Source organism: Narcine bancroftii, chromosome 3 (assembly GCF_036971445.1).
Source record: "Narcine bancroftii isolate sNarBan1 chromosome 3, sNarBan1.hap1, whole genome shotgun sequence".
In the NCBI taxonomy this organism is placed as follows: Eukaryota; Metazoa; Chordata; class Chondrichthyes; order Torpediniformes; family Narcinidae; genus Narcine; species Narcine bancroftii.
The window spans coordinates 309,034,857-309,058,769 of NC_091471.1; the positions used below are offsets into that span (position 1 = coordinate 309,034,857).

At 41.9% G+C, this 23,913-nt stretch overlaps 2 protein-coding genes across 5 annotated transcripts in view; one reads left to right on the plus strand and one right to left on the minus strand.

Moving 5' to 3' along the window:
• Positions 1-5,066: 5,066 nt before the first annotated feature.
• rx1 (retinal homeobox gene 1) lies at positions 5,067-11,654 on the plus strand. Its single transcript, XM_069928904.1, has 2 exons — positions 5,067-5,363; positions 10,428-11,654. The coding sequence occupies exons 1-2, from the start codon at positions 5,070-5,072 to the stop codon at positions 10,869-10,871; spliced, it is 738 nt and encodes a 245-aa protein (XP_069785005.1). The 5' UTR covers positions 5,067-5,069; the 3' UTR covers positions 10,872-11,654.
• The window catches only part of LOC138759052 (mucosa-associated lymphoid tissue lymphoma translocation protein 1-like), a 78,335-nt gene continuing 62,304 nt past the window's right edge, over positions 7,883-23,913 (minus strand). For 2 of the 4 annotated variants that reach the window (XM_069928898.1, XM_069928896.1), the window contains one exon: positions 8,842-23,205. In XM_069928898.1, the coding sequence (XP_069784999.1) occupies positions 22,693-23,205 (513 nt within the window). In that variant the 3' untranslated portion in view covers positions 8,842-22,692. Of the gene's footprint in view, positions 8,209-8,841; positions 23,206-23,913 lie in introns of those variants that run through there. The other 2 variants (XM_069928899.1, XM_069928897.1) reach the window with 2 other exon arrangements.

Consider the following 23,913-nt stretch of genomic DNA (forward strand, 5'->3'; position numbering starts at 1 on the left):
GCGGTCGGTGGAAGGTGTTTCCCTCGTGGGTTACGGTTTGATTGCCTGTTCTCTTTGAGGGGGGGGGGGAGGGGGGCCATTTCACTGCAGTGTTCGAAGGTGAGGGAAAATCCTAGTGTGTTGGGGAGGGAAGATGATGTCCTTTCTAATATTATCATCATTCAGGAGCTTTTATAGAATGGTAAATTAAACCTGTAGGATTTCCCCAATGAATGCAAAAATAAAAAGTGAAAATCACGTGTTTTACTGTTTTTTTAAGGAATTCAGAATCAGAATCAAAATTTATTGTCACGAACACATCACGAAATCCGTTGTTTTGCGGCACTGTGCAAACATACATTTCAAATTAAATAAAAATGAAAGGACAAAGTGAGAGAGTGTGCGAGTTCATTATTCATTCAGGAATTTGATGTCAGCGGGGGGAAAAGCTGGGTACTGGTCCTCAAGCTCTTGTACCTCCTTCCCGATGGTAGCAGTGTGAGGGGGGGGGGGGGTGGGTCCATGGGGGTCCTTGACGAAAGATGGAGTGAAGACTGGTACCCATGATGTCGCAGGCCGGACCTGTACATTGGCACCTCCATACCAGACAGTGATGCAACCAGCCAGAATGGTCTCCACGGTTCACCTGTAGAAGTTTCCGAGAGTCTTCAGTGACATATCGAATCTCATCAAACTCCTCACAAAGTATAGCCGCTGGTGGGCCTTCTTTGTGATTACATCAACGTGGAGGCATCCTCAGAGATGATGACACCCGGGAATTTAAAGTTCTTGACCCTCTCCACTGCTGACCCCTCGATGAGGACTGGCTCCTGTTCTCCTGATTTCCTCCTGAAGCCCACAATCATCCGAAGTGACCCCACCCTATCCTCTGCCATTACTCACCATTTCCTACCTCTCCCCATCAACATGTTCCTACATTCTCTTGGAGTCCCTCTGCACAGGTGGTCTCTTAAGCTGTGTTTGGTCTTGTTTGCGATGCGCGTCTTATAAAACCGTCGACCAAATGGATTTCTATAGGCGGGCAATCTTTATCACCTGGGCAAACCCTGCTCATTTACCTGAAGCTGAGAGGTGATCAATGTGCAAGGAAGATTAGAGTAAAAGCAAAAAATTCCAGCACTATGTTTTTTCTGCAAGGAATGCGAAATTTGACCCATAGAACTGGCATTCTAACCCTTATCTGTGGAAATGAATGGAATGTTATATGAACGCGAATTAAATAGTACAAAATTCACATAACCGATTATTCTTCAACGCTAGAATTATTAATTGCATTTGTCACATAAACAAGACTGGTGTAAAGAGAAGTTTTGGAGTTCAGCTCTGACTCCTTCTCCTTCAGTACTTACCGCCTGACTGACAACATTTGTCACTTTTAAAGTAGGAAATGATGTATTGTTTCCATTTTAATGCTATTGGAATTAAGACCTAAAAATAACTTCCAACCCGATTATCCAGGTGTAAACGGCACTGCAGCAAGTTGATTAGGGAACAGTCTCAGTTCTGGGACACTCTGTGTTTATGAAGTGCGTGGAGGTGTGCGGCTTCTCCAAACCATTTGATTTGATCCATACCCAGGCCCCAGTAAATAAAATGGTTATTTCCAACGGAAATCTGCGCTATTGCAAATCAGGTTTTTGCACTAGGATTACTGTGAATTTTTTTTTCCTCTTTATGTAATTATTGCCTCCTATAATTTAATTCAATTAGATGACTATTACAATTTTTATTTATCAATTCGTGTTCGGCTGCAGCAAGTAAGAATTTCGGGCAGATAATACATTGTGCAGTGTGTATGACAAGAAACTCATTGTTATCGTTATCCAAGAACCCTTCCCTTTCCTCTGAGTTGCAGTTTGAGATGGAGGGTATTTGCTGGAATGACTACAGCCAATAAAAAGAACTCTTCTTGTCAATCACAGTCTCTAGAGGATGTCTCCTAATGATCATCTTTGCTAATCCCTGGGGATTTATTCCTTCCCCCTTCTCCTGTACACCGACATCTGGGAAGTCTATTGGAGCGGGGAGCGACTGGAAGAAACTGGGAAATAATCTGAACTGGGGCATTTTCATGGAGGGTTCAGAGAATTCCCCATCTCCCTCTCTTCGTTTAATTCAGGGTAACGATCTTTGTTTCACTCTTACATTTAAAGATTTTCCCAGCCGCTGCAGGCGGACAATTACAATTTCTACGTGGGGGGGGGGGGGGGGGGGGGTGGGTATAGGGACAATTGTCAACAAATTCAAAGTTTCGTTTTGTAATTTGGCTGGAGGTCTGTTATCTTTCTGGTTTTAGCCCTTTGGCAGGTCGGATTCTACTTTCCAAATCAACTTAGAATATATCCAAATAAAGTTTCGTTTGAGAGCTGTTTGCAATGAAATTGTAAGCGAAGCCCTCGCGTAAGGTTGATGTGCCATGTTTTGTTTTAAAGCCGGGATGCGCTGTTCGACCTTGAAATGAGTAACACGCACGCGAACTGCCCGTCTCCCAGCAAGTTCCAAGAAATGGTTAAGAACCCAAGCGCCTGTTCGCGAGTTCACAGCATCGACGCGATCCTAGGATTTGCAAAGAATCAATCCCTGCTCAACTCTGCGCCCCTTTCTTCCAAGTCCCCCCTGGAGGCTGGGGATCCCCGGGAGACGGACTGTTCTGGCCGCTTCCCTGCCCACGGTACGACTCGGTCTCTCACACTCAACGGTAAGACGGCATATTCACTTTTTAAAATGTTGGCCTTAAACTTTGCGCAATCGGGTTTTAGCGAGAACGGGACAAAATAAACCAGTGCCGAGTTTTTTGCTGATTAGATGAATCAAAACCGAACAAGCGAACTCCAGTTCTAAGCGTCTCATTGTCCCCACCGCTTTTTGAGAGAATTCTTCGGAAAGTAATTACATGTAATCTCTTCAACAGATTACTTTTTAGTTTTGTTTCCTCTTACACTAAATATTCATATACATCGAATATTCCCCAACGGGCCTTATAATCCTCATATTTAAACACGTTAATTACAATTTACCATGTTCAATATTGTTTTTAAATATTATTGTCCAAAATAGTTTTTAAAAGTTTCCGGGAAAAGTCTGCCATTTTACAATATACAGCACAGTACAGGCCCTTCGGCCCACGATGTTGTGCCAACCCATATATACCTACCAAACAAAAACTGGGCGACACAGTGGAGCTGACCCTCGCACGGCGCCAAACAAGAGGATCAATCCTGACGTCGGTGGAGATCTCACGTTATCCAAATTCCTCCAACAGGTTAATTGCCTGTTGCTTCGTGTGTAGGTGCGTAATAGAATGGGAAAGAGGGAGGGAGTTATGGAATGACGAGAGAATGGAATGATCGTATGATTAGCAGAAGTGGGTGTTGACGGTAAGAGCGGACTCGATGGGCCAAAGGGCCAGTTTCCGTCCTGTATTGTTCTGCTATTGTATGACTCTAAGCAAAAATAATCGTTGACGTGTTGTTTAATTTGGGCGCCCGGATCTCGTGTATTTGACACTGACTGAGTTAAATACAATCTCCATCGTTGAAAGGTCGGTTTTTATTGCAGATCTGTGTCAGATTTCCGTGATTGCGAGGAAGATAGAAAATAATTCCCGTTTTGACACTTTGAGAGGCAGTTTGGCAAATGAATGCAGACCTTAACCACGTTGAAAGAAACTTTGACTGTCGAGAGGAGATGCTCGTTTGTCGCGGCACAACCTGGCCAATTCAGGCCCAATTCCACACAGACTGTTCTTTGGAGAAGGTCTGTGTGAACAACCTGGTGATCTCCCTCCTCTTATTTATACAGTTGCTAACAGTTCTCTTGTATCAGAATTAGGAGCAAGTTATGTCAGTAATTCAGCATAAATCTGGAAATAGGGATATTAACAGGAAAGAAGGAGGAGCCTATTTTCCTGGTCCAGTGCTTCTGGTTTCAAACTCGCCAGAACAGGATCTGAGTTCGATTAATGAACGGCTCCGAATTTCCTTCCAGGGCGAACATGTGTTTAACACATAGAAAATATTTAATGTGATATTAATGACTGGATTTACACAATCTAGTTAATTTACCAGATTTGTTGGTGAGTTTCGATCGTGGCTTATTCTGATTCCATTGTGTTAGCTTCTAAACAACTTCTTTAAAGCAATAATTTGAGATATATTGTTGCTTTTTCTCATTTTAATTTTGACCTATTTGTGTGTGTGTGTGTGGTTTCGACAGTTCTCATCCCAGTTTCGCGGCAGGTCCTATTGCAAAGCTTGCCGCTCCAAGTGGAGCGACCAATATATACAATATATAAGGAAATGCACGAAAAGAGGGCTAGCCCGCATCTGGTCCGCCTTGAAGGAGACGGTGTTTAAGGCCCCGAAACCTGGGTAATGACTCCTCATGTCCGTAAACAGAGCTTAGCACGAAAGTTCGATCAGATCAGCCGGCGAGGAACATGCTCGCCAAGAAGTTGCCGATCCAACCCAACCGCTTTTCGGCCAATTCCAAATCAGTGCAACCCCGCTTTCAAAATCCAGACTTGCAATTGAACGAGACACAAAAATTGCAGTCGTTGGAACCTGGACTGAACAAAGAGAAGCTGAAGGGACTCGCCGGGACAGGCAGCATCCGTGGATCAAGGGTCCAGACTCGAGAGGCATTGACCGTTTCCCTCCGTGAAAGAGCCCCTCCAGCTTCCCTTCGTTCACTTGCCATCGAAGGGCTTGTTCTTTATCCAGAAACCCCCATCTCCAACAAAACTGAGCTCACGACAAATTCTGAGCCAACCAATCTCACGGTCAGATGGCAGTGAGCGTGGTCTCCTTCTGAACGCGTCCTCTGTCAATTCGACTAAGCATGCACCCAATTGCATTGGATTTACAGGAGGGGAGTTGATTGGGAACGTTGAAGAGAATAAGAAATGGAATGACTGTTGTCGGTTCAGGCTCAGTGGTTGACGGTCGGCGTAGCCCCGCACTCGATGGGCCGACGCGACTCCTCGCACTGTGGCCCTAATGGTTTCACCGCCAGTTCATTCATTCACCGCGGTCCTGAAAGAGATATTCTTTGCTTCCAAACTTTAGGAGATGTCTTCAGGCATTTTAGTCCCGTGTTGGTCTTCTTTAGATTCCGAGGAATTGTGCAGAAAATGCGGAGAGAATCCGGGTGAGTTCGCCAGCGGTGCCGAACGCCAGGAGGTGATCGGTCAGGACATGGACGAGGAGGAGCCGCCCAAGAAGAAACACCGAAGAAACCGAACGACCTTCACCACCTACCAGCTCCACGAGTTGGAGAGAGCGTTCGAGAAGTCGCACTACCCCGATGTGTACAGCAGGGAAGAGTTGGCCATGAAGGTCAACCTGCCGGAGGTCCGAGTGCAGGTGAGGCGGGGGTGGGGAGTGCGAAGGTAAAGCGAGAAGGTAGCCCAGGCAGGTAGGGTCGGAGGGGGGAGTGTACACAGGGCGAGGAGACAAATAATTATTTACGCTGGAGGAACTCCAGATCCACCAGAAACAGCGGATGCTTGGATCTAGGATGGGCACAGCAGGTCAGGCAGCATCCATGGAGAGAGGAAGAGGAGCCCGCCCCCAAATGTTGATCGCCCACTTCTCTCCATGGAGATCTCCTGACCTGGTGATCTGGTAGTTCGCTTCTCTTTGTTCCACATGAAAACAGCTGCAGTTGTCTTGTGTCAAAGAGCAAGGGTAAAGTTGGGGAGGAGGGAGAGGTCACGGGACAAACGAGAGGTCAGAATAACCAGGATTGGGGGGGAGGGGTGTGCGGGTGTATGGAGAGACTGAACGTACAATAGGGGAGTGGCAGGAGTCCCAAAATAAGGGGCAAGTCGATGAAAAGTCAAAAACAGTTGGAAACAAAACATGAATTCAAAACAGTCTGAAAGACGGGAGGAACGGCGAGAGGGAAGGAGGAAACGAGGAAGGCAAGTAATAGGTCGCAGGATAAATTAAAGCACGTACATACAGACACAATCTCTCTCACACAATCACACACACAATCTATCACACACACATACACAATCTCTCTCACACACATACACTCTGTTTCACACACACACGTTAAATCTCACAGAGAGAATGAGCAGGGGCAGAGAGAGATAAACAAGGAAAATATTGCATTCTCTTTGTTGTGAATGGAGAAGGGAGGGTCTGCTGGTTGGAAAGCTCATCTGCAATAACTTTACGTCGGAGATAGTGCTGCACACATTAGTCCAGCCGATGGTGAAACGGGCATCGACAGTAACGTTCGAGAGGCACACGAGAAGTTTTGAACACTGGACAGGAATGGTACTTTCGAGAAGTGGAGGGATGCAGTACAGGGAGGGAAAACCACAGGGGGGGGGGGCGGGGGAACGAGAGGGAACATGAAAATAAGTTACTGAATAGTGAGGATAAGCTTAAGGGGAAATCAGAAAACGAAAGAAGTAAATTACGAATACAAATAAACAAAATGTTTAGAGTATTTAACATCTCAGAACAGGGAAATAGAGGAGGGCAGATTGGGAACATTCCGCAGAATGTTGGAAGAATTTGATTCCCCACAAGGGGAGTGTGTGGCGATTCCTGTGACGTGCGTGAATTTGGTGTTTCCAAAGCTCAGCCACTGTAGTGAATAAACCAGACAGCTCAAACAATTGACCGCATTGATGTGTATTGGAAGGGCAGTGCCTGTTGCAACGTAGGAAGCTCCCACAAAGTGCAATTGCCCCTCCATTGCAAAGGTTATGGAAGTTTTTTTTTGTAATGACTTAGTTTTAAGCAACTTTGCAGGGACTGAACCGGAAGGTACTACACACAGTTTAGGCCTCCACATTTAAAGGTTATGCTTGTATTGGAGGTAGTACAGAGAAGGTGTATTTCTAGGACGATGACATGAAGAAAAGGTTTAGTAAGAATGAAAAATGGTTTTAAATGAATAATGTAAGATTCTAGGAGAAATAACTGAGCGAATGCTGCAACATTTCCCAAGTTTTTTTTTGGGGGGGGGGGTCAGGGAAGAATATCTGAAACTAGGGGACAGAAATACAGAATAAGAGATCACCCATTTAAGACTAAAGTAAATTTAAATGACCTCTCTCAGAGGGTCATGAATCTCTGGAATTCTCTATCCCAGAAAATTGTGGAGTGGAACACGTTGAATATATTTAGGGCCCAGTTTGAGAGATATTGAAACTACAATGGAATCAAGCAGCAAAGAATGTTTATTGAATGGTTGGAGAAGGCTCAAGGTCTATTCCTGCTCCAGTGTCCTCTGGTCTAAAATGACAGGGACAAATAATCCAGGTTAGTGCTGCCTCTTGTACTCCTGAAGGACTCATCTATTTCATTTTCTTTGCTGCCAAATTCCACTTGTCCCCTTAAATTTACTTAAGCTGTTTTTTTTTAAATTCAGACATTTAGTACGGTAACAGGCCCTTCCAGCCATGAGCCCAATTAACCTACAACTCCTATAGGTCGTGAAGGGTGGGAGGAAGCCACACAGAGACATACAAACTCCTTGCAGACAGCACTGGATTTGATCATGGGTCACTGGTGCTGTAACCGCTATGCTGATCGTTCCACCGTTTCTGAAACCTCATTCCACTTTCTGGACCTCTCTTTCTCCATATCAGGAAATGAAATTATCCATTACAAATCCACCAACACCCACAACTACCTGGATTTTACCTTTTCCTACCCTACCCTTTTCTCACAGTTCCTCTCCCTCTACTACATCTGTTCCTGGATGAGGCATCCAGTCCAGAAAACTCCAAAATGTCCTTCTTCGTTAAGAAACATTAATTCCCACCATTTTCATTTTTTAAAGATTATATGTGCCTCCTCTGTGATTCTTTTACTTCCACTCTCACCCCACCTCCCACCCAGGCACAGCAAGGATAGAGTTGCCTTGGTCTTCACTTTCTACCCCACTAACGTTTGCACCTGACACATCATACTCTGATACTTCAGCTACTTTCCACAAGATCACAAGCCACATCTTCCCCTCCTCTCCCGTTTTTGCAGGGATCGTTCTCTCTGTGCCTCCCTGATCTACTCTTCCACCCTCATGAAGTTAATGGAAGTGCCGTGTCCTGCACAGGTAAAAGAGGTAGCACTAATGCAGTCATCAATGTAGCAGAGGAAGTTGAAGAGTGGTGCCACATACCTGGTTAAAAAAAGAGGTAAGCATAGCTGGGGCCCAATTGTGTGCTCACAGCTGCACCCAGATCTGGAGAAAATATGAAGAGTCAAAAAAGAAAAGTTGTTAAAAAATGACGTTTAATTTAATTTAGACATACAACATGGCAACAGCCCCTTTCAGCCCACAAGCCCATGCTGCCCAGTTACATCCAATTGACCTATGACTCCTGCTACATTTTTTGAACTGTGGAAGGAAACCACCTGGAGGAAGTCCACGCAGATCCAGGGAGAAAGTACAAACCTCTTATAGACAGCGCCGGGTTCGAACCTGGGTCACTGGCTATGCTAACTATGCCACCCCAAGTTTCTCACAAATAAAAGGTTAGATTGTCTTCAACAAACATTCATTTTGGTTGTGACAATGGTGGTCATGTTTTTTTGCTTACACCTGATATAATTGTCAGTCCTCCTATGGCCATTGAAGCAAGATAAGAAAAGAAAGTTTTCAATGCTAATTTTTCAGATATATTTGGAGAAGATGAACATTTGTGATGTGGAACAATGAATAATCTTTTTCAGACACTTGCATCATGGCTCTGTATCAGACCCTCTACCCAACACTGTGGCCCCAATTATGTGATTAACTTTATTATTTGAAGACCTTTTTTTTAAATAACACAATCACACTTTGGTTATATTTGAAGTCAGAGTGAAACAAGAACAGAGAGAACAGAGGACTTTATTTTTAAAGAACATTTACATAAATTTAGGGCTTGCCACAAGATGATGTTGAGTCAACCCTCATGCCAGTTTTGATGGGAAAAAATAGAATAAGATCCAAGACTATGCAGAGATAATGAGCTGTGAATATAGCTTGGATTACATAATGCAATAGACAGCATGGGCAGATTCGTCACTGCCTGTGATAGAAGTTTCTGCAGGCTATCCCTAACACAGGGTGCTGTCTCAAGTTGGATCAGCTAATGCCTGTCAGCCTATGGTTTGCATGATTTAACAGCTGTACCATAGGAGAAACACAGTGAATAGTTCTCCCATCAAATATTTATTTTATAAAGGTGAGCACTCCATAGTTAAATCTGCATAATACAGTTGCTTTGTACATTGAGGCATGTTTTCTGTGTGGCACAGTCAGTAAGACACCCCATATCAATTAAATGATGCTGGGCTCAAGATCAGCCAGTGGAGTAGGATAGACTACAGACATCTATATGGAAAGAGATCATTCTGTCCAAAGTTACTGCCAACTTTTTCTCCATATCCTTGGATCTTACTCCATTTCCCATAAAAGATGAGTCTGTTGCAATGTATTTTATATTCTTCATATCTGCAAAATAAGTATGTTCCCACCTCTTTATAAACTGACCTCTCACCACTGAGTCTTCAAGCAAAGGTATTTTCTAGTACAGGTAGTCCCCAACTTACAACCTATGTGACTTACGACCATCCGTATACATGATTGAAAAAAATATTGTATACATTTTTAAAAATAAAGAAAAAATATATGTGGGGTGAAAGTAGGGGCCTATCTATGGAACATAGTGCCTATGGCAGGAGAGCTGGCCTTGGTGGCCGCCATGTTATATTTGACGAATGATAAAACAGTGAATTTCCGATTTACGTCAATTTCAAGATATGACCGGTTTGTCAGAACAGAAGACAGTTGTAAGCTGAGGACTATCTGTACTGAAACACTTTAAAATTTTTGTGGGACCTCAGGCCTTTTTTCTAAACAATAGCATCCCATTCCTATACCATTCTAGTGAGTCTATGCTAATTTTAATGTAGTAAATAACATTTTCATAGCAAGAAACTTAAATTAACACACAACATTCTAGCCAATATTAGTACCAATTTATCATTAGTTCTATACACCGGCACAGAACACATGTGATTGCAACGTTCTTTTTAACTGCACTTTCACATGCAATGGATTATATATTTAAACTCATGGGTCTATTTATATAGCTTTTTCATTGAACAGAACTGGAAAACTAATCAGCATTTCCAACTTCAGACAATATCTATTGATTTCAAAAGGAAGTGTGTTGGTATGAGAGGGACAGCAGATTTAAGCTCAGCCATTAAATCCCTATTGGGAAATGTGCCATCGAGTGTAAAATCAGCCCATGGAATGGTATCACTCACACCATTTAGAAATCTCAGCAAAAGACCGAGGTTTGGGATAAGGCCCTGGAGAGAGAAGAGAGTGTAAGGTTGTATGCGCATCAGATTTTCTGTATAAATTATTCCCTCAAAAAAAAATTTTTTTTTTTTTTTACATCACAGGTTTGGTTTCAAAACAGGAGGGCAAAGTGGAGAAGACAAGAGAAAATAGAGGCCAGCACAATGAAGTTGCACGATTCTCCCATGCTGTCCTTCAACAGATCATCGATGCCCTCCAGTGTTGGACCCATGAGCAATTCCCTCCCAATGGATCCCTGGCTGACATCTCCCATCCCGAATGCAACCTCTATCCACAGTATACCTGGCTTCATGGGGGCACCTCAAGGCTTGCAGACCAATTACTCGGGTCACACATTCTTAAATTCACCACCACCAATGGCCCAGACAATGCAGTCCATGGGACCTCCAACCTACCAATGTGCAACAACATTTATTGACAAATATCCTTTGGAAGATGCAGACCAGAGAAGTTCTAGCATTGCCTCCTTACGGATGAAAGCCAAGGAACATATTCAGTCCATTGACAAAAGCTGGCAACCTATCTGACAGAACCATACTAACCAAGGACCGATTGTTAACAGACAAATTCCAAGTTGGAATGTGGATATGATGGATACTTCCAGCTTATAATGGCATTGATTATGGACTAGTAGTCATGATAGCAAATGCTTGCATCTTGAAAGCTACTGGAATAACCAGCATAAACTGAGATTTAATAAAACTACAAACTTTGACTGGTTTTAGTTACAAGCCAAAGGATGAACGTTATCTTTTGCTTAATTAAGGTGATACTTCTGAGGCAAGACTCCCTTTGTTCTAGTTTATTACCACTGTGAAGTGATAACAAAACATTGTCTTCCATTCTCCCAATGTAGATCTATTCAAGCATATAGATAATGTGCAATTTTTTTTTACATTATTGAGAAACCTAGGCCAAGGGCCAAAAGCCCAGAGTGCAGGACACTGCCAAGGTTGTGAACAGTAGGAGTGGAGATGAGCCAAGAAGTAAAAGTTAGATAACACCAAGCTTGGGTTTTAAACATTTATAGAGTATAGAATAATTTCCTTATTACAATTATAGCACAGATGAAAAGCAGTGACTTGATGAGTGTTTTTTAAATTCCAGCATAACAAGGTGCAGATTCATTTAAAGATAGATTAAAAAGCACTCTATTGTAAAGAACCCTCAACTTGACCCTGCAAAAGACTTGTACGCTACTTGCTCATTGAGTCGTAAATTTGACTTCTTGTGAATAAATTTTATTTGAAACTCAAATGAAGGGTTTTCTAGATTATTGGTCACCGATATTGTAAGAAATTTCACGCTAAATCCGCAAAGTCAATGGACTGTTGAAAACCAGCTCCTTGAACACTCGTTGTCTAGTTGTCGAATATGATATCAATCTCTTGCCTAAATTCTGTTGTAATTTGTATAAACTGCTCTGAATTTGATTGCTTGTACTGATCAGAGTGAGAATATATTTTGCACAGGTACAGCACATTTAGACACAAGGCAACTTAAAAAGAAAGTCATGCTCTTAACACCATTGGGACAGGTTCAAGACAGTTTAGATACAGATGAAGCTTTGGCTACACTGGGAGCCTAAAAGCGAAGCTGGAAACGGTGAAGTAAATCATTTAGCTACACCAAATCCCATTGCCGTTTCACAGCTTTGATTCTTTATCCTTGATTCTTGAGTGAATGTGAAATACTTTGGGAAACCCTGGGATTATTAATGCAGCTTCAGAAACCCAAATGAACTTGCTGGGCTTCAGTTGTTCCTTCTCATTTTGTGGAGTAAGAGACAAAATATTAAATAGAACCCTTGTAACAAATATATTCCAAAAATCATTTAAAAAAATAATGTGTTGAAATTAATTTTGCCAAAGTCTTTTTAATGGAATAATAAGAACAAAAGGGTAACAGGGAAGACAGAGTCTAGGTAGTGCCTGGGACAGTGAGTATTTATATACATACACAGAATTGGAGTAATAAATTCTGCATTCTACCCTTTTCCAGATAAGAAATTTTCTTCTGAATTCCATTTTGAATTAATGGCTCTTTTATATGCCTTACTCAATTCAAAGAGAAACATCTCCTTCAAATACTTTGCAAACCTAAAGACCTTCAACAGGTCATACCACAGAATCCCAACATGTTCAATCTTTTTTTGTGAAGTTCCTCACACAGAGATTAGAACCGTTCAAGGTGTTTTGACTAAGGTTCTAATCTTTGTAGTTTTATTAACCTCAGAATTTGTTTTTAAAAAAAATGGGATTATTACTCCACATCATTTCTTTTAGTAATCGATCTCAGGACATGTATTTTGTAGGGTATAAGTGATTATCTTATTTTAATTCCTTTTACTTTCTATCAAAATATACATCTATATTGAGGGTCATTAGCTAACTTGACAGCCACTCTGGAGGGTTTATTCGTGTATTATGTCATAGACTTCTTCAACATTAATTACTCCCTTTGATCATCCACAAACCTGAAATTGTACCTCTGAATCTGAGTCCATAGTCACAGTAAATGGACTCATCACCTTCCCTTGTCAGACACACTTTGTCAATTTGAGTATCTATCTTCAAACTCTACATTGTTTCCTGTTTTGTAGTTAGCTTGCCCACCTCACTGACAAAAGACAAAGGAGGAAAAACCCAACACCCAACCCCAACCAACCAATTTTCCCTTGCAACCGCTGCAACCGTGTCTGCCTGTCCCGCATCGGACTTGTCAGCCACAAACGAGCCTGCAACTGACGTGGACATTACCCCTCCATAAATCTTCGTCCGCGAAGCAAGCCAAAGAAAGAGAAGAAGAGTTAGCTTGCTACAGTAAAACCCCTGGTAACCGGCACCAACAGAGATTGGTAGAAGGCAGATTAGTGTATTTTCTGGTTGCTTGAGACACACTCTTACAATGCCTAACTAATACACCTGCATTAAGAACTTACAGTTTAAAAGATAAAAAAAATACTATACTGTATTTACATTGAACAAACTTCACTTGCATGGAAACCTTAAAGTATTTTACTTTATTTTCAGTTACATTTTTTGAAAACTTTTTAACTTTCGTTGCAACTACAGGTTCTTCCCCCTCCACAGAGCCTCCCAAAAGATGAACAATAACATTATAAATAATTAGCACCTCTCTCTTTAACTGGGGTGATTCTTACTAAGCAGGAATAAGGAGTCACTCTAAGAGAGTCACCCCAATGGTGAGCGGCATTAACCAATTCTTCATCCTGGGCAACACCATCACTGTTTCTCACAACTTTATTCAAACAGCTACTACGAGCAAAGCACGACCAAGGCTCTCCACTGGCTGAATATTTGCTCCCATCTTCAAAAAAGATTTATGTTACTTCAGAAACCATTTACTTTTACAATTTTAAACTTATGTATTTTTTTTAACCTGTTATTTTATTCTTATTTATTTTCACTTTTAAATTTATTTTCCTCAATTTTTTTTGCCGGTTGCTTGAGGGTGCTGGTTGCTTGAATTCCAGATACAAGGGGCTTTACTGTACTTGTTTCTGAACTCTACAAATTCAAACACTCTATAGGGTGGCACACAAACTAAAGATTTTTAGAATTCCAAGTATTACCAATTTACCCTTATCCACCTTTACTATCACTTTGACAAATACTTTAATGTTTCTCATGCACAAATTTCCCTCTTGAATTATTTTTCCTAATGCACCTTTGTTGAAAGATCCCATTATCTTTTGTGCCATTGACATTTCATCAACTATTCTATAGATTGTTCTAACTTCATCTTTATGCCATGTTGGCTTTACAATTCCTGTGTAAACCGGGTAGAAGAGTCACACGATGGTTAAAAATAACTGGCCAAGAATTGGAATTCATCCTTATTAAAACAGATGCAGACAGTTATACATCAGTGTTAGATATGTACAAAGTTTAGATTTGTGTCCAGCGATAACACCTTCACAGGCATGAAGGCGGCTAGAATATTAGCAGCCATACCAAAGTGAATCATGCTTTAAATGGAAGTCTGATTTCACAATGGATGGTTGTGATTGCAGTAGCTTAGCTTTTGAGATAAATGGATCACATTTGTTAAATTTAAACATTTTACATTTAGAGATACAGTACAGTAACAGGCCCTTCTGGCCTAAGAGTAACATGCTGCCCAAATACATCAATGAACCATAAACTGTGCTAGTAAGTTGTACTTTTTGAAAGTGGCTTGAACATTTCCATTTATTAGTTACAAGGGCAATGAAGATTATTTAAGTGAGCAGGCTGTTGAAATGGAACATAAGGAACTTAAGGGTTGTAGATACTTATTACAATATCAGGGGAAGCCTTTTGCATTGCCCCATGCCAACTCCTAACTAAACAATCCCATCACTTCACTCCAAACATGCAGGCAGATCCCACAACACCAGAAGTATCAGTGAAAGCATAGTCCAATTTAACCCCAGTACAAAATTGTTGTTGCAATGGGGACAAAGAGTGTGTCTAAGACAGGAAGTCAGACCTTGTATGTGAGTCAATTCATTGAAGAAATTAATCCCACAACACAGAAAACAACTTTTGCTATAAGATTTTGAAAGCTGTTGGTATTCGGAAGGGTTTGGTTGTCTTTGCGCACAAATCACCACAAGATAATGTGCAGATACACATTAGAATTAGGTTTGGTTTCCCTACCTTTGGGAGGATGTATTTATGATTGAGAGAATGTAATGAAGATTCTCCAGATTGATTCCTGACACTTGACTGTGTTTATCATGTATATCTTCACCTGAAGATACCTGGAGCTCTACAATCAGCTGTGTATTTCAATATACAGGAAGTTCTCAGGTTATGGCAGGGTTCCAAGCTGAATCCTGTCCAAATTCCAAAATGTTTGTAAGTCAGTGATGAACAGAAAGGGTGTGTGGGAGGGGAAATCACAGAGACAGATGTGATGAGAGATGGTGTGCGAAGAGCCAGCAGCCTCACTAACTAAGGAGCACACGAGTGAGCCTGACGGAGCTGCCATCTCTCCTCAACTGGACCTAGCCCCAGATTGTTGAAGCTGGGGCAGAGGGTGAGAGGAGGTATGCAGAAAGGCCTTGTTCCTACCTGATCAATGGACCCTTGCCCTGGCTACCCACCCAAAATAGCTCCTGATGCCCTGACCGCCTGCCCATCTGAGCTCCCAATGCCATGAACGTGGAGTCACCACCTGGTCCTGACCATCCGAGCTCCCGATATCTCAAATGAGGACTCACCACCTGTTCCCGGCCATCCGAGTTCACGACGCCTTGAACAATATTTACCATGGTCAAATGTATGACCTGTGTAAAAGTCACCCCCCTTCCAAATTTGACATGTAAAATGTTCCCCCAAAAAATTGACAATTACATAAGTATATACAGCATATATGTACCCAAAAATAATCCAAATCGAGTATACAAGTGTATTTACTTAGGTGTGTCTTTTGAAACATCCTTGAATTGTAGATACTAAACTGTTATTATTTAGTTATGGCAGGGTTCCATGCCCGAATAACAGTTTAGTTTAGTACATTTCCCCATGTCTGAAAAGCTTGGGACCGGACGTTTTTCAGATAACTGGATTTTTTTCAGAAAATAGAATAATGGCTTTAAGTAGCCCAGTAGCATCAGCAGAATACTCGTATCAGTTAATGGAAGGAAACAGAAAATTAGCTGTGTCAATCCCCGACACCTTCTTTGCCAATCCCCAATAGCCCCTACAACAGTGTTGTACTGACCAATGTAAACCCACTCCACAATAATCTACTCTTTCCCTACATTGTATCCTTGAAGAACGTTTGCAATTATACAATGGAGGAGAGGACTCCAGTAGCCTCGCAATGGGGCAGGAGAATCACACTCTGAAAACAAAAAAAAAGACTCAGTGATCGCGGATCCAAAGAAAGAAATGAGTGGCGAGGGGCATTCAAAAGAAAAATACATGCCAGAGGCAGAGAATTCCAAAACATAAAGCAGTCTTCTCTCCTGACGCTGCTTAGCCTGTTGGGTATTGCTGTTATTTCAAATGCTTAACATATCTACCTGGCTCAATTCATTTAAACATTCGCTATACTTGAAAGAATGCTGAAAAACTCTTCTGTCAGAGCTCCTCTTGTAAATATTAGTCAGTATGTGTCCAGGTCTGGTGCAGACATTGCATGGCCACATTGTGGATGTAATTTCCCCCCCCCCCCCCCCCCCACTTAAAGCTTTGGGATAACAGTACATCACATTGCATACAATGCTTTGTGTTTGGTTTCCTTTTAGCATTGTCCCTTCACCACAGGAGCAAAAACGAGTCAAGTTGAAAAGTTTTACACAAATGATGTGGCTTTTCATGCACCTGTCAGAAGCAGGCAGGCTCCAATCACTCAGCTTGGCAGGAGCTGGACAGCTTACTGGGCAGAGCTGCTCTAATTGCAGGGAGTCAGCCTGTTGCAACACATGTTGAAGCGTAGAAATTAAAATCACCAGATTTATTAACAATCTTCTCAGGAGCTGAATTAATGGTCAGAGTCACGCTGGACGAGAAAGGTCGAGAACGGTGGCTAATCATCTTGCAGATTTCTCTTCCTGTTTTCCTTTTTTGCTGTCCAACGAGCCAAAATCTGATGATCTCACAACCAGTCGCTCTGGGGTGCCCTGCCAAAGTGGGACTGACCTCAAAGGTAGTCATGGCTGACCTTTCAGGATTTTATTTTGCGTCTTTCACGCCTTCTGACATCTCTCACTGCTCTGTGGTCAGAGAAATACTTTCCCAAAAATTTAGGGAACAAAGCACAGGAATCAAAAAGAAAAAAAATAACAGCCAAACTGCTTTTGAAGAACAAATATTTGCCTGGAAATCAGAGAGAGGACCAGAGACCTTCTTTTAATTTTATTTATTCTTCAGTTCATCTTCCAATCGATTGCATCGCCTACAAATCAGCGCTGAGCTGTGGCATCAGCCTTGGAAGCTTTTGCAATGGGATTTGAAGATGCAACATCCCCCACTTCTGAGGCACACTTGAAAATTCAACTGGGAAAAATCCCAGAAAAAAAATCTACTCCACCTTCAGCCTCAGGGGGCATATTCCAACAGTGCTAAAAGCATGGCAGTGTGGGATTGCAGGACACAAGTCAAGGCAGTGAAATAAAGAGCATTGCCTACCTAGACAATGGGCACCTCAAATGTTTAGTGAAGTTTGTTACTGTTATGACAGAAAATGCAGCAGTTCTGTATTCTGCTTAAGATCTAACCACTCCAGGTAATTGTGATCAGACGTCTGATTTCAATGATGTACACTCAGAAATACATATAGGCCATATCCTGTTGGATAACTCTACAAATCTACAAAGTGGTGCTATGTAATAATCTTGGAACTTGGCAAGAGATCAGTGGCAATCCACAAAAAAAATCAAACACCAGCAGCAATTTCTCAGGGTTGGAATGGAGGGGACCAGCTGCAATCTTGCGTAGTGGGACTTGAACCTTCAGCTGTCTGGCATGGGATTGAACCATTCTAACTGGGCAGTAATCAGACATATTTGTATAATTCAACTTGTCTTTGAGAATTAATTTCTTTAATGCCACAACTTGCCAATATTTTATAATTATTGATATTTAAAATAAAGGATGTGAGAGGCAACGAGAACAAACAATGGAGCTGCTCTGTTTATTGAATGGGATTTGGTCGAGACACAACTCTGCATCATCTACTAGGGCCACAAAGTATTTCACTGACAGATGGGATGAACAGTCAAACCTTCCCTCAACAGGGAACACTGCTTGCAGCCAGGATTCCAAGTCCTATCATGACTTTGCAGCTATGATTTCCAAGTACCACTGAGTGAACCAAGCTACTGAACCACATTTTCCATTTATGCCTCTTGAAGCTGAAACAAAACCTGACCATTGTTTTCATCTCCATGCCTGTCACAAGCGCCCTTTCTTTTGGCTAAGAGAGCAACTTGCTCACCAAAGTTTGTAGAACTTAAGCAAGATAGGATCCTGCATCAGCTCATTCTACAGGGCATTACGTTGATGGATTGATGGACCACAAAATAAGCTTGTGTTAAAATGAACAGAGAGACAGAGATGGGACCAGAAGAGATACCCATGGATTTTCGGATAAATTAAGATAAGTGGGATAGGGTAACGAGAAGTTAGATTGTGTAGAACAGGGGAAGACTTGGACATTGTGCTAAGCAGAGGATCTGATCTGAAGAGTGTGTACATTTTAAATTACACCCAATTAATCTACAACTGCTGTGCATTTTGAAGGATATGAGGAAACCCATGCAGACACAAAGAGAACATACAAACTGCTTACTGACAGTGCTGGATTCAAACCCAGGTTGTTGGTAATGTAACAGGGTTACGCTCACCATGCCACCATGTGATAACGTCATCAGTATTACGTGTGAGACAAATCACAGGATGCAATAATCATTCAAGGGCAGGAACTTACTGTTGTTGTTTATTCCTTGGAAAAATAGAGTCCTAGAGCACAGAAGATGGGCCCTTTGGCCCTTCTAGTCTGTGCTGACCATTATTCTGCTAATTCCAAAATACCTGTTCCCATTCCAACTGGAGCACTGTGCACCTTTGGGCACCTATTCAGAATGCATCACACTAGACTGAAGAAAGCAGCAAAAACAAGGCAACAAAGGTCAAGGCACAGGTGAGGCTTTGTGCCGCTGGCAACAGGCACAATGTTAGAACAACCTCTCACCTCTGCCTTGACCTGATCAGTGGTATTGTCCTCCTGTTAATCCTTTTGTTCTTCGTTTTCCTGTATTCTATTACTCTGCCCTGGGACACTTCTTTCTTTGCTCTACACTTTTTGCAACCTTTTACTCTTCATCTCTATTAAATATTAAATATTTAAGCAGCTGATTGATTTTAATTGAATCAAAAGGGATTTTCATCTTTGAATAAAACATATCCACCAGGCAGACATATCTCAAAAGGTTTGTTTTAAATTTGTTTTGATTCCCCTCCTAATTTTTGTTCCCGAGACAAAGCCCATTCTGTTACAAGATCCTGAAAAGCTCCAAGAACCCTTTCTAATTAGGGAGAATGCAAAGTGAAGTAGCTCTTTTTTCCGCTTGTTACTCCCCTATAGGTGGTTCAGGACTTGCTGATTCATTAGGGACAATTAAGTCTCTAACTAGTAATTAATCACATAATCGATTCCTTGAGTCCCACTAATGGGAATGGCTTCAAATTAACTGCCTAACTCAGAGAGAACCACGTCTGAGCAAAGATAATGGGCCAACGAGCGGAATTAATTGAGATTGAGTTTGATTAAAATACGCTTTGAATAGACACTGAGTTTTCACATGACATGATTCCCGCAGTGGAGCTGTCCTGGCGCCAAGTTTGTACAGGGCTCCATCTGAGCAGCTTCCCTGAACCAAGCTCCAATCCCATTCAGAGAACAAAGACACTTGTATGGCATGGAAAGAGAATGAAAAGAAATGCCTCTGTGATTTCAATGTAAAGAAAATGAGACACACACACCATGTGATCACAAAACACACACAGATATAAACACAGCAAACACACATTACTACATAAACCACACATGCATATACACACATTCCTGATGGAGTCTGTCCAGGAAATCGGCTTCATAGGAACGTTATTTGGTTCATAAAAAGCATCGTAAGGAGATATTAGGGCAGTTATTCACACTCCCAACACCCCACACAAGGGATCTTATCAAAGAAATTGAATAAAAACATTGGCAGTTTTTGTGACTTTCCTGTGGACAGGATTCCAACATCCATCTGGCAGAACACAGGGACATGTGTGATCAGTAATACAGAGCAAACATAGCTCCAAAGGGTCATCCCATCAATGTTAGAGTGGCCACAATGAACTATTAAACAATATTCATTTTCTCTCTTCTCCCTAAAGACAATCAGACGAACATTTCAGTTCTACGGTGCAGGTTTTGGTGAGGAGGAGGGGTTCATTCTCAGAAGAACCACATGGTTCATCTGTGTACCTGAGTGTTTGGGAGTGTATGAATGGATCTTTGTGTGGCAGTCTGTCTATTTTTATGAATGCCTCTTTCTGTGTCCAAGTGGGCCTATTCTTGAGTGTATCAAACACCGTGGCTCTCTCTTGGCCTCCATCGGTTGTGATTGACCATGGGTATTGCACCTCTGGTAGTCACTGGTTTGCTTAGCAGTGTTGACTATGGCCAGGCACAATTCAAATGCTGTATACAAATTTGCTGACGACACCACAGTTGCCGGGAGAATCACAGACAGCAATGAGGAAGCGACCAGGAGTGTGATAAATCAGCTTGTCCAAACTTGGACTCAGTGTCAATCAAACTAAGGAATTGATTATGGACTTTAGGAATGGGAAACCAGAAGAACACAAAGGAGTCAGCAGTGGAAAGATTATGAAACTTCAAATTCCTGCATATTGACATCTCTGAAGACCTATCCTTGGGCCATCGTGTTGATGCATTCATGAAGAAGGCACGCCAGTGGCTATGTTTCATTACGAGTTTGAGGAGATTTGGTATGTCACCAAAGACTCTTGCAAATTTCTACAGATGTACTCTAGAGAGCATTCTGACTGGTTGCATCACTGTCTGTTATGGAGGTGCCAATGTATAGGTCAGGAACAGGCTACAGAGAGTTGTAAACTCAGCCTGTGCCACCATGAGCAATAGAGTTCACCTCATTAAGGACATCGTTAAGAGGCGGTGCCTCATGCGAGCAGCTTCTATCATCAAGAGCCCTCATCACCCAGGCCATGCCCTTTACTCTGCTATCATCAGTCAATGGTACAAAATCAGCTTCCTCCCCTCAGCCATCAGATTTGTGACTGGACAAGTGAGGACTACCTCACTTTTTTTTCTTTTTTACAAGTTATTTTTAAAAATTTTTTTTACTGAATTGTAATTTAATTTTGAACTTTGTTCTGTACAATACTGCTGTCGCAAAACAACGAAGTCCATGACACATGCTCTTGACAATAACCTGAAGGTAGATGCACCCATTGGTATTTCCGATATGCGAGTGTGTGTTCAAACGTAAATGTACCTCTGTGAGCACGTGCATGTGTGAGAATGCTAATGCATAACTCCAATAGTGTGCTTGTGAGTCTGCATGCACAACTCCCATAAGAGCTGTTCATGCATTGTAAATTATATTTGGAGATCTTTGCGTCTGTGAGAGCGCGCACACACCATAGAACACAAAGTACGGAAACAGACGTTTCAGCCCATCTAGTCTGTCCCAGTGACTTGCACCCGGACATCACATTGCATATGGTAGTTCTTGATGTTATGCTTAGATCAGTCTACAACCAACACTGCACTACTGAAGGTCATCACCGTTGTGCTGAAGCAGCTCCACATCCAGATTATACATTTAGCTTAGTTTAGCTGTCCTGAAAATGCTATTATAAAATTCAGAAACAAGTAGCTGAGTTTCTATAGGAAGTATTACATGCTCAAAAGCTAGAAAACTCATGGCTATGCAACTCGTATTAACTCTGGTGATAAAACTTGTTCTGGGAACTGTCTGGGTCACACATGGAATCTGACATTCATCATGTCAAGACCCATTGATCAATTAGAGGGTGACTCAACAACCATCACAAATCAATTCACAATAGACCTAATCTACATGAGAACCTGCTTCCCCCTTTTAATTTTTTGGCCCAAATTCTTCTCTCGTGGCTGGGAAGTTTGGAATAACTTGGGTCTCAAAGTCATTGCAACTTCACCCAATCATGAGCCTGGACAGAGGTCTTCGGAAAAGCATATGGAGCCATGAAATCCCTCACAGCCAGGTCTGAATCTGTCCTTTATACTGTGACCAGGAGTGAGAACTTCCCCTGGTTCACCTCTCCCTCATCCAGGGTAGTCAAACCAATTATGATGCCTCAGTTCTTGTCCTGCCTGGATCAGCTATCTCCCACAAACTAAAGATTTATCATAGAGAACTTCTCTGATTTAGTGACATGGTAAATAGGGCAGCAAAGAGGGAAAAACAAGCATTACACTTTTCCAAAAATGAAGGGAAGCTGTAGCCAGTTTTCCTGTTGATTGGCTTAGGCATTTATCCTAATTTTGATTGACATGTGCCAGTGCCAGGATGTGTTTAATGCAGTGCTTCAGAGGCAAAACATTGCTATTGGCCTAGTTAAGAGCAAAAAAGGCTACTTTTCCTTTCATCACTGGTTGGGAAGTCCTAAGATATACAAAATGGCCCTCAGATTCTGAGAAAGAGGGGGCAGAATTCTAATAGGCTATGATTGGATGGAGAACGATTGGGTAAAACTGAAAAATAGAAACATGCATAGTCTCACAAAATTAGATTTTGTTCTTGCATTGCACATCTTACTGACCCTCGCATTGGTAATGGTAAAAGTATTTGCTCTGTGCATTAGTGTGCAATTCTCCATCATTGTTCTGATTGTCGCTCCTGATGCCCAAAGACCAAGCAGAGTCTCTTGACCACTCAGAGAAGCTCAGAGACTTGAACTGTGCAGTAATCTCCTCATTGGGCCCTATTGCAGACAAAGCTCTTGGCGATGTTTGGGTTTGGTCTCGTCGCTCCTGGGTGCTGTGATGTCGATAGGTGCACTTGTTCGATGAATAGAAACTGTTCAAACTTTTCGAAGTGACCGGCAGAGAGCAGTAGTTTGAATTTCCCATCAATATCTGGGATGGTTCACTCAAAGGACTTTGCAATGAACAATAAAATGAACTGTGGCCACTCTGATGCTCTGATCCATGCAAGTTGAGTTTAGAGACAAGAGGCTTTCCAATACTCACTACTTTACTCTCCTCCATGGCATCTTCCATTTGTTCGTATTGATACTGTAAGCAGATGGAAAAGCTCAGCTCTTTCTGCAGAGTAGCAAGGGGAAATACAAAAGCACATAGTGTTATTTATGTGATTTCTTCTCCTGCCTTGGGTATTTGAATTGATTTACTGGTAACTTGTTTATTCATTACGTGTTCAGAAATACAGTAAAAAAAACCCTTCATTTTGCGTGTTATCCAAGCCATCCAACTTGCAGCAGGTAGTTCAATAGTAACAAATAAACAGGAAAATAAACAAGTGTGAGGAGTTGTGTATCAATGGTCAAATAATGCAGGGTGCAGATAAAGTAGGAAAAATAATCTCAGAGTTGTATGTGATGTCGTGTATGTACTCTGACCAATAAATCTGAAATCTAAATTGAAATCTAAAAATCTAACTACAAATATAGAAATTAGAACACTGCACCACAGTCCTGGCCTTTTGGCTCTCGATGTTGTGCCGACCCATATATCCCTAGTACTAAACCCACCCTACCCAATAACTCTCTATTTTTCCTTCATCCCTGTCCAAAAGTCTCTTAAATGCCCCTAATGTTTCAGCCTCCACCACCATCCCAGGCAGACATTCCAGGCCCCCACAACTCTGTGTAAAAAAAAACTACCCCTGATGTTTCCCCTAAACTTACCTCTCCTAACTTTGTACAGATGACCTTTGATGTTTGCCATTCCTGCCCAAGGGAACAGATGCTAGCTGTCCACCCTATCTATGCCTCTCATAATATTGCAGTCCTC

Bases quoted from the DNA above. Each gene is read 5' to 3' on its own strand.
- rx1 (XM_069928904.1), top strand. From the start codon at position 5,070: ATGTCTTCAGGCATTTTAGTCCCGTGTTGGTCTTCTTTAGATTCCGAG. The intron at 5,364-10,427 runs GTGAGGCGGGGG...TTTACATCACAG, and splicing joins TGCCGGAGGTCCGAGTGCAG to GTTTGGTTTCAAAACAGGAG.